Source organism: Anarrhichthys ocellatus, unplaced genomic scaffold (assembly GCF_004355925.1).
Source record: "Anarrhichthys ocellatus isolate YVR2014 unplaced genomic scaffold, GSC_Weel_1.0 scaffold5, whole genome shotgun sequence".
NCBI lineage: Eukaryota > Metazoa > Chordata > Actinopteri > Perciformes > Anarhichadidae > Anarrhichthys > Anarrhichthys ocellatus.
This window is the reverse complement of record NW_022280035.1, coordinates 13,655,357-13,673,821: the sequence shown is the minus strand read 5'-3', so window position 1 is coordinate 13,673,821 and position 18,465 is coordinate 13,655,357. Positions and strand designations below refer to the sequence as shown.

General features: G+C 40.6%; 1 protein-coding gene across 2 annotated transcripts in view; it reads right to left on the bottom strand.

Moving 5' to 3' along the window:
- Window positions 1-18,465, bottom strand: part of cntn3a.1 (contactin 3a, tandem duplicate 1) — a 68,555-nt gene that overhangs the window by 26,965 nt on the left and 23,125 nt on the right. For both annotated transcript variants that reach the window (XM_031845067.1, XM_031845068.1), the window contains exons 5-9: window positions 13,670-13,765; window positions 4,778-4,981; window positions 3,953-4,055; window positions 3,433-3,617; window positions 124-263 (exon numbers count right to left, since the gene is read on the bottom strand). In XM_031845067.1, coding sequence (XP_031700927.1) covers window positions 124-263; window positions 3,433-3,617; window positions 3,953-4,055; window positions 4,778-4,981; window positions 13,670-13,765 — 728 coding nt within the window. The remainder of the gene's footprint in view (window positions 1-123; window positions 264-3,432; window positions 3,618-3,952; window positions 4,056-4,777; window positions 4,982-13,669; window positions 13,766-18,465) is intronic.

The window sequence follows — 18,465 nt, the reverse complement described above, 5'->3', positions numbered from 1 at the left end:
GTTGGCACTGGCTTTGCACGGGGGCACCAGGGGGGGGGGGGGGGAAACTATGGATCATTCTCACATTCATATTCTCTATATTTGAGATTTTGTCATTAACAGTGATTGAGAAAAATCACTTACCTCCATGGGGTCCAGAGGCTCTCCGTTCTTCAGCCAGCGGTAGGAGGGTTTGGGCTTGGCACTGGCTTTGCACTCCCACACCAGCGTATCATCAATGGTCATCTGAACATCTTCAGGCTTCTCGGTCAAGTTAGGTGCCGCTGTGAGGTCACATAGCACATCCTGTAAATGAACACTTTCACGCTGCACCTATGCTTCAGTATTTCCAGCATGCAGCAGTTTTAGAATAAATCGATGAACCAACCAAGCGGTCAATTAGATCATTAAAGAGGCATCCAAGGGCACAAATCATAAATCCACTTCCAATTAACCCAAAGCTCACCTCCAGTTGAGAAATATATAAATTAAAACAACTGCATGAACTTAACACGTGGAAGGATCGATAGCTTAGTTGAAATCCTTCACTGTAAGGTTGAAAGCTAAAATATATCTAGTGGATTTACTACAACCAGCTTGAATAAGTTATTTTGATGAAGATCTTTTACAATAATTGGGTTTACTGACTGTAATATATGTGATGCATACAGTACAATAGAAGGCTTGTATTTTTTAGCAATGCTGTTAATAACAGAATCTTTTGCAACATCTGAAATCCATAGAGAAAATGACTCTTTATTTATGATCGACGTACTGTGGCACATAGATGACTAGCGCCGTATCTCTAGCGACAGAGTCAGAAGATTTATGGCCTTTGTGAATTACCCACATAAATACAGGACGCCGTGCCAGGGTCAAGGGGGGCGAGGTAGAACCTGTCTGTCTGCTTGTCTAGCTGTATTACTTTGATAATGTAATAATAATAATAATAATGATAAGTATTATTACTATATGCAACATTTTTTTCTTGCTTGAAATAACCTTTCATCTCATCTCTCTGCGGGAATATGAGAGTACCGTTACTGGAACAGTATCCATGGTCCATTCAGTGTCAAGGACTTTTTAGGAGGGAAAATACTGACCCACACACAAGGTTTGAACATGCTACAGTCTCTCCCATCACTGGGTCATAGTGTAGCTGGTCAGATGTGAATCTGTTTAAATCAGTCATGATGTGCTCTGTGAATTTCTGACGGAGATCAACAGTTTGTTTTGGGGGGGATTCATGGGGTTTCATTTATAACCGTTGCGTGGATACAAAATGGGGTCCGAAAGAGGCAAACGCTTCCCGCTTCCGACGCAAAAGTTTGGATTTTCAGCTGTGCTGAACACGACTGAGCGCACTGGAGACACCACTACGCCACACACACACACACTCTCCCTTCTCCAGTCACCTCACCCAGCACATCCTCACCACCTACACATATGGATTGGGTAAATTAGCAAAGTCTGGAACTGGGTGTGTTTTTTCCTGTGTGACCAGACTGTATAGGTTGATAGAACGTACCCAGGGTCAGACCCATCTTGCCCCACATTTAACCAAGAGCCAGTCAACCTTAGTCATATGTTCTGGGCATGTCACAGACAAACTAAATTCTGGACAGACATTTTCAGAACTGTTTCACTTATGAACAGCAAAGATATCGATCCTAAATCTCTGACTTCTATCTATGGTGAGGCGCCTGACAAGATGCAATTACTCCAGCTACAAAATCAGGCAGAGGCTATAGATTTGTTCAACATTATTGGCAAGACGACTAATTATTTTTAGTTGGAAGAATGCATCGCCACCGTCCCATAAACGCAGGGTAATGACACGCCTCGAACACCTTGAACACATCATCCAGGGCTCTTCTTGAAAGTTCTTCACTATCTGGCAGCCATTTCTTTTTCATTTTGAACACAAATTCCTCCCTTCTTAGTATTTGAGTGAGGAAAAAGCCTACATAGAGGAAGTGTTTGGCAGCCCCATATGAGAAGTGAGATAATATTTTGTATAAAAAAAACACATAATACGTTTGGAAACGAGCAAGCTACTGAATTGAAAAGACATCACTATACAGAAACCAACACTATTGTGCATGACACCCAGTTAACAATATTACAAATGAGACTGTCAGAGATAACATAATGGAAGGGAAGACATGATGCAAGCGGCTTCTATTCAAAGTCAATCTGATCGTGTCTAAGCTCATTCAAATGCAGTCATCTGCTAAACCATGATCTAATTTCATAAATCCCCTGGATCTACAGAAGGACAATTAAGTGGGAAATCGAAAGAGAGGCCACCCCTTATTGTTCCTGCACCCGCATTGGTTGGGTGTCGCAAACACCACATCCCCATATTGATTCTCCTTCGCTTCTATAGAGTTGATGGATGTCCCACAAGCTCCTGTCTATGGGAGTTTAAAATGAGATTACAGATTTTTATCACCTGGCGGCTGGCCAGTCTGCGAGGCTTTGAGATGAGACAGGCCTTAAATCTTACACGGAGAAACATGACTTCCACACAACTACAGCAAAGGAAATGTGCAGAGGCGACACAACACCGTACCAAGACAGCGATAGCTACAGGTTGTTGGAAACTTATGACCTTGTTAGCAGGATGACTTTAACGTGAGCATGCCATTTTTCACTGTTTTAGGGCCTCTACGTTATCAAGAGCGATGGTGTGACGCTACACTGCTCCATGAATAGGCACTTCCCTTTAAAGCAAAACATGTTTGATTCTGAGCCAACCTACAGGTACTGTGAGCATTTCTCACCAGACCCACAGGTGCTGCAATAAACTCCATACTACTGCATTATCATATCAAAGGCACCCTTCTTCACGGGAAACAAAAATCTGGATTTGATGATTTCAAGTACATCCCTACAGGGCCTTGTGGGCAGACATCATCAATGCGTAAACTGCAAAATAATGGAGAGAGAAACCATAAAAATCCTTCATCAAGGGCCATTAAAAGCTTTCCTCGGAATATGGGCCATAAGTCCAGTGTTGGTGAGGGGAAAAATCCCCCCTCCCTGAAAGGTAGTATAAATCTGTGTGCGGCCTGGGTTAGCCGCTGGCACAATAGAGAGCTTGTCAGAAATGAACTACTGGTAATAGGTTAATTTATTACTACATTGCACTATATGATGCGGTTATATATGGGTTCTAATAAAAGCTACAGATTGCATGACAACAAGTAAAACTTTTTTGTAAGACTCACACCGAAGCTACACTCTTATTCTGCAAGATTTTCAATCCGGCTCAGTTGCAGTGAAGCTTTAAAGGGTATGAATGAATAGCTAGAAGTCTAAGAATGCACATGATATGTTGGGAAGAAGACTGACAGGTTAAAGGCATACCATTTGATTTGTTCCCAAGACAAGAGGTGTGAGGTAAAATCAGTTTTTGATCAAAGTCAGCGAAATCATCCTCCTACGCACCATAGAAAGAGAGCTTTCCTTTAGCAGAGTTTCTTCCTCTGCTGTTTTCAGCCACACATTCATATATTCCTGCATCCTCCTGCTGGAAGTAAGGGATTTCCAATACTCCGCTGGCTTTATTTATGTCCACCTTCCTGCCAAAAGAAGCTCCATCCACTCTCCTCCAGCTGATGGTTGGCACTGGGCTAAACACATGGAAATACAACACACAGCAAGGCCACAAAATGAAAAATACTCCCGATGATAGTGTTATCTACACATTTAGCCCAGGCTAACACACATATATGTTACCTGTGAACACACATCTATAAAGCATGTCGATGTTTAATCCATCGGAAACATTAACTGGTGAATGTTTCTTCTGTGTATTGTGGGTGTACAGCACAAGAAGGACTCATTAAAATGTTAAATCTTCTGCTCTCAAAATCACTTGCAAGGGTCCTCACACATTAGCATGCAGCTTAGAATGATACAGTAAACAACGCATGGCAGTGGTGTAATAACACACAGTGGGACGTACTTTCCAAGTGCAAAACATTCCAGTTTGACAGTTGAGCTCTTAGCAACAGGGACGACTTCAGGGAACTGCACTTCGATCTTTGGCTCGTATTCACCCATCACACCTGGAGTTACAAAGAGAAACATAGAAACAATGACAAGCATGCCTGAAGGGAATTATTTCAGCTCAAGGCTAGAAAAGGTCACATAGAAACAAAGTTTAGGTCACTCATGACTAAAACAAATTCAAACTCTCAACTGTGTCCAACGGCTTAGGGAAGTATATCAAATTTAGATTTTTCCGACCAGTGATCACCATTGCAATGCAATGCTTTTTTTTGTATTTATAAATCACACTCCAGTCCTGTAGTGATGGTCTACAGATCATCAAACATCTACAAATCATAATTACAAGCCTATCTTGTTTCAACATGAGAAGAATCAGATGAAGTGATGCGGTGGCCTCGTGAGGTCGACACGAGTCCTCTTTTCCAAACCAGTCAGTCGGATAAAAGTCTCCTTCAAAGGAAGCTTTGATGGTGTGATCGGCTACATTGTTTCACCAAGAGACTCATCACTCTTTTGGACGTATTGAACAGAACCACACCACCATAATAAAATGTGCTGGCAACAGTTGGCCAGCAGCCGGCAAAATCAATGTTTGCCAAATAAAACTCTCACCTCCTGAAACTTGTCAACTTGCCAGGCTATTGCTAATTCAAGCAACTGCACCAGCAATTTGAAAGTTGCACTGCTTCAAATTTGGATTTAAATAAATAATAATAAATGTATCACTCTTCCCCTACCTTGTACTCTATGTATAATAAGTAGGGTAAAACTGTCATACCATCAACACGCAGCACTAGAGGAGTTGGTGGTCCTTGAACACTGCTTTTGGTGACTGTATTGGTGACGACACACGTGTAGTTGCCCACATCGGAGGATTCCACTTTGGCGATGTAGAGGTTGCCTGTCTTCTGGGACACAAATCGTCGTGTGTCCCGAATGACAAACGACGGGTACTCATTGAAGATCCACGTGAAGGTAAGTTCTGAGGACAAAGTGACAGCGACGAGTCAAATACACATTTATGCATCATCTATACCCGTGTAAAGATAATATGTACTGCATCAGCAGTCTTATCACTTCAGTGTGAGCGGGTGCCTTCAGGGATAAAGCAATTAGTGGATTGGACTGAGTGCCAGCCTTCCGTGATTAAAAACACAATGTATAATTGAAGAGCAATTAGTCTTACTCACTGTCGGATGAATGCCCCTAATATGATAAAGGTTTAACAGGTTCACTATGTTGGAGAGATGGTGTCGAGGATATGAATGATTGACTTTTCAGGGAAGTACATATTTACATCCACTGCAGAAATGTTGAGGTCTTTCTGCGGTGGCCCGCTTGTGTTAAGATGAGGAGTGTGGTGGTGATTTAACGACTAACACTCGCTTTCTTAAAACCAACACGTCAACCTTGTCCAAGGCATTTAAGTCCCATCTGTTCCAGTATTGCTGCTCAGTGACATCCGGGGTAATGCCATGTTCACATTGAGCGCACGGCCGAAGTGAAAAAAAAAAAGTAAAAATACAAAAGCAGCCCTCTCATTCATTCTAATGAGACCACTACCTGTCGGTCAACAATCACGGACATGATTGCATGAACGATTATCGCAATGGAGGAAAGTTAGGTTGCTACAGTGATAACTTCCCAGAGCTGGAACAGACTTTCCACTTTCCAGTGTTTTGGAATCTGGTGAGCCTTCCAACACTTAACTCTCAAATCAGAATTCCTGGATCATATTTCCTCGTCTGTCTGGTACCTGAAGACAGCTAAAGCCTCTGATGGTTCTGGGAGCATTTCCAGGTAAATGTGAGGAGAGCGTTAGATTTGTACTAAGCAAACTCACCCAGTGTAAATTAAACTTAAAATTGCATGTCTGTAATTGTATTAGCATTGCATCATTCAATAATTCCCTGTTCAATAAAGCCCTGTTTATTTCATTTCATATATTTAGTTTCATCTACTCCCTTATCTCTTCTTGGGATGTGTTAAATAATTTGAATATACAGTATTTAAAAAAGACAAGAGACAGTAGTTGTACATAAAAACAACAACAACAAGCACCTCCCTTTGTGGCTGTCGTGTAGGAGCAGAGGACCTTAAATCAACCCTTAAGCTGCAGATCCTGCATGAGAAACTATACAATGCCCAATAAAACCAATGTATTACAGATCATGTTATTCAGTATGGTACCTCCTGGTCGACTATTCATCATCCTTGATAACAAACTTCTGGGAAAGACTCCCGGTACTATCAACCAAATTGAGTGCAGTCAGAGAGGCTTTGTACTAACAATGAGCCGCATTTTAAAAAGGAATGATGATGTTTTGACATATTGACACTCAGATAGATTGCTCTGGACCATATTGCATCCCGGTCCCAAAAGCAATCTTGGCCGTTGGTAAAAAACTTGTTTAAGCGATGACTCGGCACTATGGTACAGGGAATAATTGAGACACGAGTTGGACACTCATCTACTGACTCAGTGTACTTCACTTTTGCTCTATAGGGGGCAAGAGGATGTTTGGGCTTTTTACATATCACTGCAAAGCTTGCAAATCACGACGTGGCACAGAATCTTGAGATCTCGAGATGTTCAAAAGGCTCCAGTACAGAGTACAGAGTGGGTGTTTTTAAGTGGGTTGGACTGGTAAGAGGTGACCTTGTGATCATCCCAAGAACACAACATGAGATTGAAACTTGGACCACGCAGTGTAATCACATCTGTCGGTCTGTTTCCTGCCAATGTTGTTTTCTGCTTTCCAATGTGGCACATTTTGAGAGTGATGTGTATAACAACTGTACGGTACATACAATCTAACGCTGCCGTTAGCTTCATACGTCTGCTGGACCAGTTTTTAGCTGGAAGCAGTAACTTCCTTGAGGGTTGTTGTCATACTCAGGTTGCCAGGCAACCAGCAGAAACTCCTGTTGAAAATGTTCTTTATTTTTCACTTTAGCCATTTACGAATTTAACAAAAAAAAGTTTTTTATTTTTACCTTTGGACAGAGCCTGGCTAGCAGTTTCCCCCCGTTTCCAGTCTTTATGCTAAGCTAACAGTCTCCTGGCTTTAACAGATTGAGAGTGGTATCAATCGATTCTCTGCAAGAAGGCGAATATGCGTTTCCCAAAAACGTTTCCTTTAAGGACTAACATAGACTGATATAAGACATGTAATAAGAGGAGTGGCATTTCAATTACAATGTTTACCTCTTGTGGTTTCTACTGCTTTGAAGTCCACACTAGCCTCCGTCATTTGTACCAATCATAACTTCTTCCGACCCACAGAGAGAACAGCTGTAATATCCTCTCTCCCCTAAATAATATATAATAATAATAATACATTTTATTTATATAGCGCTTTAAAAGGCACTCAAAGACACTTTACATGTTAAAAACAGAAACAATAGAAGCATTTATAATAAGAACAAAATATACGACATAACAGTAAGAAAAAAATAAAAATAAACATGAAAAGAAAGAAAGAAAAACATACATGACGGACTTTAGAGGTTAAAAGCAGATTTGAATCGGTGAGTTTTAAGTGCAGTTCTGAAAGTGGCGAGTGACGTAGAATGTCTGAGGTGTTGGGGCAGGGAGTTCCAGAGGGAGGGGGCAGCAACGGAGAAGGCCCTGTCCCCCCAGGTCCGATGCTTGGACAGAGTAGGGGGGTAAGGAGGTTGGCGTCGGCAGATCTGAGGTTGCGGTTGGGAGTGTGATGGTACAGGAGGTCCGAAAGGTATGAAGGGGCGAGGTTGTGGAGGGCTTTGTAAGTGATGAGGAGGATCTTGAACTGGATTCTTTGCTGTATGGGGAGCCAGCTCCCATCATCACAAGGTCATGTATATTTAATGTCTGTTTTTGAAACAATATCTTCCAAAAGGTGCAGGGCATGACGAACTGGAACAACAGCAAATAAGAGGTTACTAATTGGTCAGTTAAAGATTCATGATGAGAAACAGGAAGCAGGAAATAGGAAGTGGAAAGTACCAATGGTTGTATTTGATGATTTGACTTGAGAGCCTCCTGCGGATGGGCGGTAATGGAATAATGCAATCATGACTGACAGTGAGTGGCAGATTTCCATTGTGGTTCCATTTAGCCCTTGTATAATGAACAGGCAGCATCAATTGCCCCTTAATGATCTGAGAGGAGGGAAGAGAAATGCAACATGACAGGCCAAGGACATACTGAATCCAGAGTGTGTATTGTGTCAAAAAAAAAGAAAAGAGTATGCACAATTTGTCTCAAAGTTGTACTCGCAAGTCTGTTCCCTAGACAGTAACAGCCATTAACCAGGGCTAGCTATCTGTATTCATAACACAGAACAAGTTCACTCTATGAAATGGCTTAGGAAGAATCCCTGCAAGCTATGTGTGTTACTTGCCAGCGAGCAGCCTCTGTTTTGAGGTATATGCACTGCAAATAGAGAACAAGTGATTTCAGCCTTGAGTAAATCTAAAAGGCCCGATTCCATTAGTGAAAGGAGGTCAGATGCATTAGGTCCTGGACTAACCAAAGTCATTCAGACCCTCTCAAAGCAGATCATGACACAGACTGACATCCAATGCAAATACAGTACACTGCAGTGAAACAACACCACTGGAGCTCCTCTTCGCACTTGACAATATTTTGGTCAGTCTTTAAGTGCAACCTCACAACTTACAGTTCCAAAGCATCCTGGCTGCACCAAACTACTTCCTGCAGCTGTCTTGAGGGTTTTGAGGCATCGTTAAAATGAAATAATGGCTTGCTGAATCATGCATGGGATACTGAAATACTTTAAATGGGAGATGAGGCAGATCCTTGTCGAAGGCAGTATCACGCTGATCATGAATTTTGTCACACTTTACTTTATGAGAGCATGTTTCTCAGTCTATTGAAATGACAGTCAGGCTTTTCTGTGTTTCAAATGTGCAACAATACATTAATAGTGCTGTAATTAGAGTACATTTGTCATGTATTTACCACAACTTTCTTATGTATCCATATTTATTTTATGAATGTATAAAAAGACTAAACTTGGATGCTAAAATAAAAAAACATATGGAGGCAAATGTGTTGATACTTGAGCTTGAAGGTATGAAGCTGGTTCAGATTTTATTTTCCTACTTTTTAAAAACCTTTCCCATCATTTATACTTGCATCAATATTACACATACATACATATATATATATATATATATATATATATATAAAGTGACCAGGTGCAGCATAGCCATTCATAGTTGTATTCTAAGAAAGGGGCTTTAGGACAATAGAATGTGATTATAAGGTGTGTGGGTATATGTATAATTGTGTGAGCATGTCATTAAAACTACATGTGTTACATTATTACCATAGCAGATATGGTCAGGCTAGCCTTTCAGCAAAGATGTTAGAAAATTGGAGATAATTCATCCTACAGCACATCTCAGAATCCTCAACATCTCCATCAATAAGAATAATCTACGAGGACAGCTGCAAAACAATATTGTCAGAAAATGGATCATTGCAAGCACTGTGCAGGGTCTCCAGAGAAGAGCTATGATCTACAAGGTTCTTGGTATAAACAAAGGCAGTCTGAAGGTTACTGGTCGGTCAGACAAAAGCACATGCTCTGAATGTGTTTATTTGTTATGAGAAAATCAGCAGGGGAGCAAACTGACCTAGTTTGAATGAATTTAACCAAAATTAGCAATTAATCAACGATTCCCACAGAAAAAAAAAAAATTGTTGACAGTCTGCATAACGGATTTTGAACATCCTTGTCCTACATGTTATGGTATCAGAGGTCTTGCATGTCTTCATTCATGATCAACATTTAGTAGCACAAAATCTGCCTCTTATAAAGAAATATTGATGGTTTTAGTTCGTTAATAAGGGTTAAGTTTTCCTGAGTTAAGCACAGTTTTGTTGCACTGTGTAAATAAATCCTCCTTAGTCACGCGTGTTGCCTCCTACGGCACAGTGGTGTACCAGTTAGCACTATCGCCTCACATCAAGAGGGACTCAAACCCCCCTGGCCGGGCCCATCTGTGTGGAGTTTGCATGTTCTCCCCATGTTAGCGTAGGTTTTCTTCCTCCCACGGTCCAAATATATGCAGGTTAGAACAATTGATGGCTGTAGATCGCCCTTGGTGTGAATGTGAGCGTGATTAGTTGTCTGTCTCTGTGTGTTGGCCCTGTGACAGCCCGGCGATCAGTCCAGGGTTTACTCTGCCTTTGCCCAATGTCAGCTGGGATCGTCTCAAAATGATGATGGCAAAACATTTGGCAACTCGACAGATTTCATATTAGCGTCGACGTAGTTCTCATTCCTTTTTGAGAGCAGGTACAGGCTTTGTATGAGACTGGGTGTGACAGATATGGGCCAGGTGCAATGTAACAGTGTTGGTTACTGACAACAACCCCCTCCAGTACTCTAGTCCCAAAAGATCAGTGTCATGTTGGAGGCAGGGTCCAGAGGGAGTTTGGAGTCAAAATAAAAATAGCACGTTTTCGTAACAAATGACAGACAAGACGAAGATGAATTATTGAAGAGAATTATTGAAGAAGTCTATTAACATTTCCCTGCAGACGAAAACATCAAGACCCAGATAACATATCTCCAATGATTTAGTCAAATTCTTTACCCAAACACACTGTGGCATACATCTTAGTAAACATCTGTGAAGTGCGGCGTTGTCAAATATGCAAGATCACAGTCAAAACAAAGCAGCTGGAGTTCTTGAGCAAAGTACGACATCAGAAGCTGGGGGAGTCTCCTGAATGTTGTGAAAATTAGTTCATAAAGAGAGATGTTACATTTTGAATGCCAATTTCAATAAAATGATGTCCTGATATCCCCTTATTGCATGAAAGTATAGCAATAAAAGATAGACACCCCCTGCTGGTTGAGCCATCTGTTAGTTAAAAGGTTAAACAATACATTTCATCACCAATAAAAAAAAAAAAGAAGAAGAAGCTGTGCCATTAACGGAGTAACACACTATATGTGAGAGGGAAAAAAATGATTACATGATTAGAGGAGGTGATTTTCAAAGGTGTGATGTTTCTCACAGGGGTGAAGCTCCCACCTGCTGTTAACTTGAATAAAATGAGATTCATCATCAGACGTGTTTCTACGCTATAAAATGAAGGTGTGACTTTTACTCATTCGACACTTGCAGTCCTTCCCAGAGCCGAGCAGCAGCACTCCTGAATAATTCTTGAGGTTGGAAAATGTGAGTGCCTCTTGGCCCCGTTCTTCAATGCAATGCAAAATCTTCAAATAAAAACAAAAAGTGTTGTACTTGTCTGTACTAAAATGTAGCATGCCATTATGTCCTCACTAGATCACATTTGTTCTTACACAATAGCAATACAAAATGAACAAATTAATCTTTTGCTCTGAATAGAAACAATTACCAGCAGATATTAAAAATCCAAGCTTTTACAGCTGTAACTCCACTTTGCTTGACTTTCCTTCCTTTGTTTGTAGATTACGCTTTTTATATATATACAGTATATATATATATATATATATGAACAATGTTTACAATATACAGTATGTAGCAATGAATAAAATGGTACACCCTATAGTACGCTGACTTCAGCATTCATTAAACTACATCATTAAATCTCCAAGTGTATAAATGAATGCTTGGTTACCAAAACATCTCCCACTTCTTCAAACTGGCTTGCAAACAGTGCTTCTGGCCTGTTTGTGTACGTGTGCAAATGACCCAAAACATTTTGCAACATGTAATGTTTCCAAGGAGAAGTCAGTCAATGTCGAATCATTTCTGCACTCATCGCTAAAACCCCCAAAAAGGTTGGCCCGGGGAGCGCCACACTCCTCGTCAATGCAGTCACATAAAGGGAGCAATCTTCCTCTTCCAAATTACAAACATTAGCCCGGTGCGTGCACAATGGCCGTCACAACAGACAATGCATTGAGAAGAAATGAGACCGGATTTAGCATATGGGACATTGCCACGACTGAACTTGTGCCGTTTCCCTACGAATCACGAAGAAACTACTGAATTATTATTGCCAAAATCGTTGAATAAATATTTTTGGACCCCGTCATGACACTGCTACTACAGCCCAACACTCCTGACAATGCTGCGGTTTTGTTTTTAGCTGGCTGGAGTGCGTGTTGGCATTTGGACACCTTCCACCGGGGGATGTGTCTAAAAAAGTAAAAAGCCATTACACTACGAGGCTGCCAAAAGTGAGCATGTGGCTCATTGTCCCAGCTTCTCTTGTCAACACAAGGTGGGATGTCTCATTATAACATATACAGAACAAAGCATTACAAATATGAGCCTACGCTTAGGTTTGCAAGTAAGTGTGTGATAATGATAAAAAACAAAAGCATCTCATCCTATTGTCAAACGAACAGCATTCGCTTTGCACAGTAGCACACAGTATGAATCAGTGGAATAAAGTTTCCCTAAACGACACCAACAATATTTAGTTTATGTTACAAATGACATCCAGCTGCAGAAGCTTTAAGTACTTGTTTTTCAGTTTGTATAATATTGTTTAAGGCATGCCCTTATTGGGCTGGGCCATATGCAAAAATCAACATCACAGCATTAAAGGTGATACATCTGAAATTCATAGCATTAATAGAGCAGCAAACAACTCTTTGCTATGTGAAGACACAATGGAGTAACGTCTACTTGAGCAGAGAATGAAGTCGCTCTCCCTCTGTTTGTGTTGCTAACCAAGCTTCTCTGTGCTTTGTTGACATAGCCTGTCCGGCTGTTAGTGCATGCGAGTCCCAGTGGGTGCCCTACTGGCTAGCTAATCGCCGCCATTCTGCACTGCACTCATACGGCGGTTACTGCCGATAACCCCATTCTGAATATGATGTATGAAGAGAACAGGATGCAGCGTTGGACGAAAAGTTAGACTTCTAAGTTGCGATCATTAATTGGGCAACATAATTGAGTAAGATTATGGGATCAAATTGTCATGATAGAATTCCACCAAACTTTGTGACAAGATAATATTGAATAATAATGGCCTTAAAAAGAGTCAACTGGAAATACCAGTCTGAGTTTTAACACCAGTTCCTTTTTAACATCACATAAGACATTGCCAAAAAAATCTATTTAGAAGGATAATTTGGACTAAGCCACTGAAAAAACACTATCACTAAACTATCATATGCTGATCTTTAGAAATAATGGCTGAAAGGTGGAGAATTTCATTCAGCTCTGCTCGCTGGTAGAATAAAGCCCCATCTCCAGACCCCTGTGTAGGAGTTAATAGCACTGGATGCTAACTCCCAATGATAATGTCATGGAAGCAAAGGGCTGATGTGAAGCACACAAAGCACCTTCAGAGAGAAGCTCCATTACTCAGCCTGGCAGGACCCCAGCCACAGACAGCCTCTCCAGTCTGCATGCCAGAGTTTTTCCTGGCCCCCATTGAAAATCAGGCTGACAGGCCAGAGTGTCCCAAAGTAAAAATGACTCACTCCACTGACCCCAACAACACAAACAAACAGCCAGAAGATCTGAGGGGGAGAGCACAAATGCACATGACTTCCACTTTGTCCAGATAAGCACGGAGTGGATCCGTCCTCACTGATGCTAAGTTGTTGTTGAGCGGCAGCGCAAATGACCGAATGTGTGAGGTAGCAAATAAAATGAAAGTCTTGACAAGGTCAAGAACTTCGAGATAAGGCCGTCTTACCTCCGGAGTGGTGTGGTGGGCCACACAGTAGGACCACTCCTTGACCTTCACGAACCCTCACTGGACTTCTCTTCTGTGTCTTGAAGTTCTCCAAGTCTGTTGACCACAACACACAAAAAACAATACAGCAAAATAATGAATTATTCTCAAAAGCCATACGCACACAAGACGTGCAGAGTTGTTTACAGAAGTAAAAAATGCACCGCGGTTCATATCTGTGGCTGCTCAATAATTTCGTATCTGGTGAGAACACAGCTATACAGACCAGAGTTCAACGGTGGCACACGATGCAGAACTTTTGCATATTTCCATAAAGCCCGCTATATGTTTGCATAAATGCTGTAAAGACCTAAACACTCCTGACTGGAGCAGAAAGCAATTCCTCAAGTATAAGTCACACATGAGTGAATTTAATTGGAACTATGAATTGTTATCACTTTCTGTGTTTCATCCACTGCACACAGACCAGTAACAATTAAATGACTAAGACTGAAACATCATTTGTATGGAGACCAATTACTTGTTGACACCCTGCTGAGAAAAAGCAAATAGAGACAGCAATCCTAAAACATTCTGCCTTTTCTTGCCTGCTGTGGCTCTTGGAGATATCGCAAGCCGTGCAGCCAAATACGCGGCTGCCATATAATGACATAATCAAGACTGAATGCGAAAACGGGGAGAAAGAATGCAAAACTGACACCTCCTGTCTACAAGCACAGCAGGATGAGGCGCCGCATATTAAGTACAGAACGTGATCTTTGCAGACCTTCTGAGTAATTGAAAACTGCACCCAGCAGAACAGCGTGTACATTATCGAAATCAAAAGCAGATTTTTTTTTTGGGTTCGCAAATGATTTAGCGGGAAAGCTTCTGAATGGCTTCACAAATTAACAAGTAGATCATTAAGTTCTTTTAATATTTGGTGCAGACAGATTGTGCGGATGCTTCAGTGGCCAGTTCTAAATCTATGGCTGATCCATGGGTAACAATAGCATGGAGCCTCTCGGTGGAGGAACAGATTGAGCACAGTCAGGGTCCCTCCGGAGCAGCAACCCATCTTTACTGCAGATCCCTCTGATAAACTCCTAAGTGAATGTGAGAAATGTATTCATTTATAATTCAATATTCATTTATCCAAAAATATCAATTTGTAATTTGATGCTTTGTATGTGGGAAATGTTTGTAAAAGCAATACTTTTCAGGCCTCTGCTGATGTTCATGCTCAACTTGATGTCTTAATGTAACATTAGCGAGTTAACCACAATATAAAAAATTTAAAAGTCACAATAAAATGTTTTATTGAATCTTGCTCACAGATATTAACAACCAGCATTGGAATCCCAGAGCGGCAGAGATAACGTTGTATTTCTGTTATTGTGTTATTACCTGCTAACAGAAGTCATTTCAGTCATGTTCATTTTTTGCCATTAAAATTCATTATATTGGTGAGTTGTTCAATTTCAATCAACCATTTTGCATGAACTCCCATCCATATTACCTGCTTGTCGTGGGTCCCTAAATACCTTTAACAATCATACTTACATATTTAGCTAGCATGCAAAATACCCGCACCCTGAAACGTAAAATCATTAATCTTATATTTAAATCGCTGTTTTTGTTACTGTGACAAGTCAAAATGCCTGCTGTGAAAAAGGCCTATAGTTGTTGGGACATTTCACTCAAAACCACAAAAGTCAACTTGCATGTGGTGCTGGAGAAAAAAGCCCAAATGAGTGCGTCGTATTAACTGCAGCTCCATGTTTTCCCCTGCCTCGACATGCTCTTTTAGCTTTGTGAGGAGGCAAACAAGCTATCTGAGAACATATTAAACTATGGCTGCTCTGCCAGGGCCACTACTTGCTGAGTCAGACAGTATGTCCCAGCAGCTGCAGTAGCACTGCTTCTGAATGGTTTGATGTTGTGAATCGTTTGGTTGTCATCATAAATGCTGATAAGAAATAATACACTGTCCAGTCTGTGGTTTCAGATTTGCTGCAAATTGTTTTTGCATTTTGGGTGTTCAATATGTCTGTGTTTGTCTTCTGGCTTCAGGAGTCTGCGGAGTTTATGGTTTTTATTAGAAAAAGGAAAAGTTTGATCAAATAAAGAAGTAACTAATATATAACAATGTGCAGTACTTGTCTCGCAATACCAGACAATCGGAGATCAATGAGGCGGTTTTAGCAGCCAAACTGAGGAGACGTATTACACGTGCGTTATAAAAATTAAAAAATCCTGAATAAAACAGACTTTAAATTTAATGTCAGTTTACCAACTGCACAGTTAAAGAAGGTTCTCAGCTTTGAAAAAAGAACAGGCTTCATTCACAGATGAAACGGTCTTCTCTGATTAAACTGTTTGCACAATTGCCATGCAACAACTCCTCTTATCCACTCTTTACCACTAAGTTAAACAACTCACATGAGCCATCTGCTCCAAACAAGCATCTGTGTGTGTGCGCGTGTGTGTGTGTGTGTGTGTAGGGAGCATTGGGTTTGAAAAACAGTGTATCAAATCAAAAATGTTACCATAAATACAGAGAAATACAGGGCCAGATTTTGGGTGCCTTTTTGCTCACCATGCCCAGTCCATCATTAGGCACAACATACAGGAACAATTAACTCCTTTCTAAAATCACACTCATACATTAGAAAGTCGCAGAGTTGCTCAACACACTGAGAGTGAAGCTCTCCTGATCAATATTCCTTTGGAGTATGGTGGAGCGTAAATGAGCGAGACACACTAAAAGCCAACAATGCCTGACAACCCAAGCTGTTCCGCACCCCGTGGATCATCTTATCAAGCCCATCACGGCTCTGCACCTCCATGAGCTGCTCCGTGGCAGGGTTTAGGCTATTTTGAGTGCTTTCAGATCCATGAAATTGGATGTGAATTTGCATTTTTGTGCTAGCTTCATCAATGTGACCCATTGTAATGAATGAGAGGTGATTGTAGGGAAGACAAATTGAAACCATTCTGTTGGAGTGTGTGAGCTCCAGGGCGATTTGTGATGTGGTTACATTTGTCACCTAACCATTGGACAAAAGGCTTGAATAGTTTTAAAAACTTTCCTAAATGGGTTTTATGTGAACTCTAGCTATGGTATAATTTGCCTCCATTCAGGGGATAGTTCGTATTTCTGATGTGAGCTGACCAGTTTGGATATAATATACACAAAGCTAAATAAATAATAATAATAAATGACAAACCCTTCGGCTTTCATCCATACAATAAGTTGTTTACATGTATATTTAAGATGAATTAAAAAAATATTTAGATATTCAGAAAATATTTAGTAGAAAATTGTCTCTCGTCCAGCTGTTGTGTCCTCTACATCAGCTCTGTCGCGCTACCACCAGATTCTGTGTTGGAGTTTACGCTTGTTTATAGTTTTTATCACCTTTTGATAGTGTTTTTATACGCAGGTATATTAATGTCATCTCCCTGCACTGGAAAGCTATTTGTGCACTTTGCTTGAAAAGTGCACAAATAAAATGATTCGGCTAGATCGTGATTTATGTAAATTCTGCAAGATTTTGCTGAACTTTATTTATCTCTAAAATGTCTACTTTCTCATTGAAACAAATACACATTGAATTTGTCATTAAACATTTAACATCGAAGACAGAATGTAGGTTTGGGGGGGGGGGGGACAGCAAAAAAATGTTCATGCGGTCCTTATAGAAAACTCTGACATGCAGCAAAGTACAATAGCTGAGTCAAAGCCTTTTGTAATTACGTGAGAATAAAAAAAATAATAAAACACTTGAACACACTGAAGCAAGATTTAATAACCTTTCTAAATGGGTAAACCCTCAAAAATTAGAATGTAAGATAAATGGTTGTCCTAATTCCTATAAAGTACACAACATGTGTGTGATGTTACATTGAAACCCCTTCAAAGCTGTAATTTACAGCTAACCCATGCTATACGTATTACACAGTTATAGAGTGGTCAGTCAATTTTCTTACCATGCAGTATCTAGTCTTTTCTTAATTACTGGATAAACTGACTGTGGTTGTAGAGTGAGGTAGGAAGGCTTACTAATCACTAAGTAAAGCTGTGTGAACTCAATTACTGCTGACATAAATAATTAACGTAAAATGCAAGTCACCAAAAAGCTGCAATCAATAACTTGTCATATGTTAATCATGAGGGTCCAAAAAAAATAAATGGATAATTTCTTCTATGTCTGCTTCTCGTCTTCCCTCAACTCACCTCTCCTCTGTTGTCAGAGAAGCATCATGCAGTGAACAGTGAGACATTTGAGGAGAGATAAACATCAAGAGGGGCCTAATTCTTACAGAGCGCTGCTGCTGTCGTCTCCTGACAGTTACAACACTGTTGTGAAGTGCTTCATTCAGAATATGCCCACTGTCACCCTCCCTCAAAGAGGATTTGAAGCCCAGATTGAGCACCTAGCATGGCAGTGCTGACGATAAACGCTATTGTCCCTTCCTCAGATGCTCTCCGGCTCAAAACAGACTAAATGTTCACCCAAGGCAAAAAGCAATGAATAAAGAGCACAGAGCTGATAGAAATGAGAGAGGCAGGAAAAAAAACAACAACAACAAGCGATAGAAATCTTGCAAAGTAATTACACAGATAAGGCAGTTAGGTTAGACTAGAGCCGGTAAGAAAAATAAAAATGCAAATTATGTGCAATTACAGGACTAAATGTGATAGGAGAAATCATGAGAACCAAGATACAAGGGAGTCACATCCTGCATTGCTTTCATAAATACACCTATTTCACCCTTCATTAAACACGTGGTTACCCTTGTGGCTCTATAAG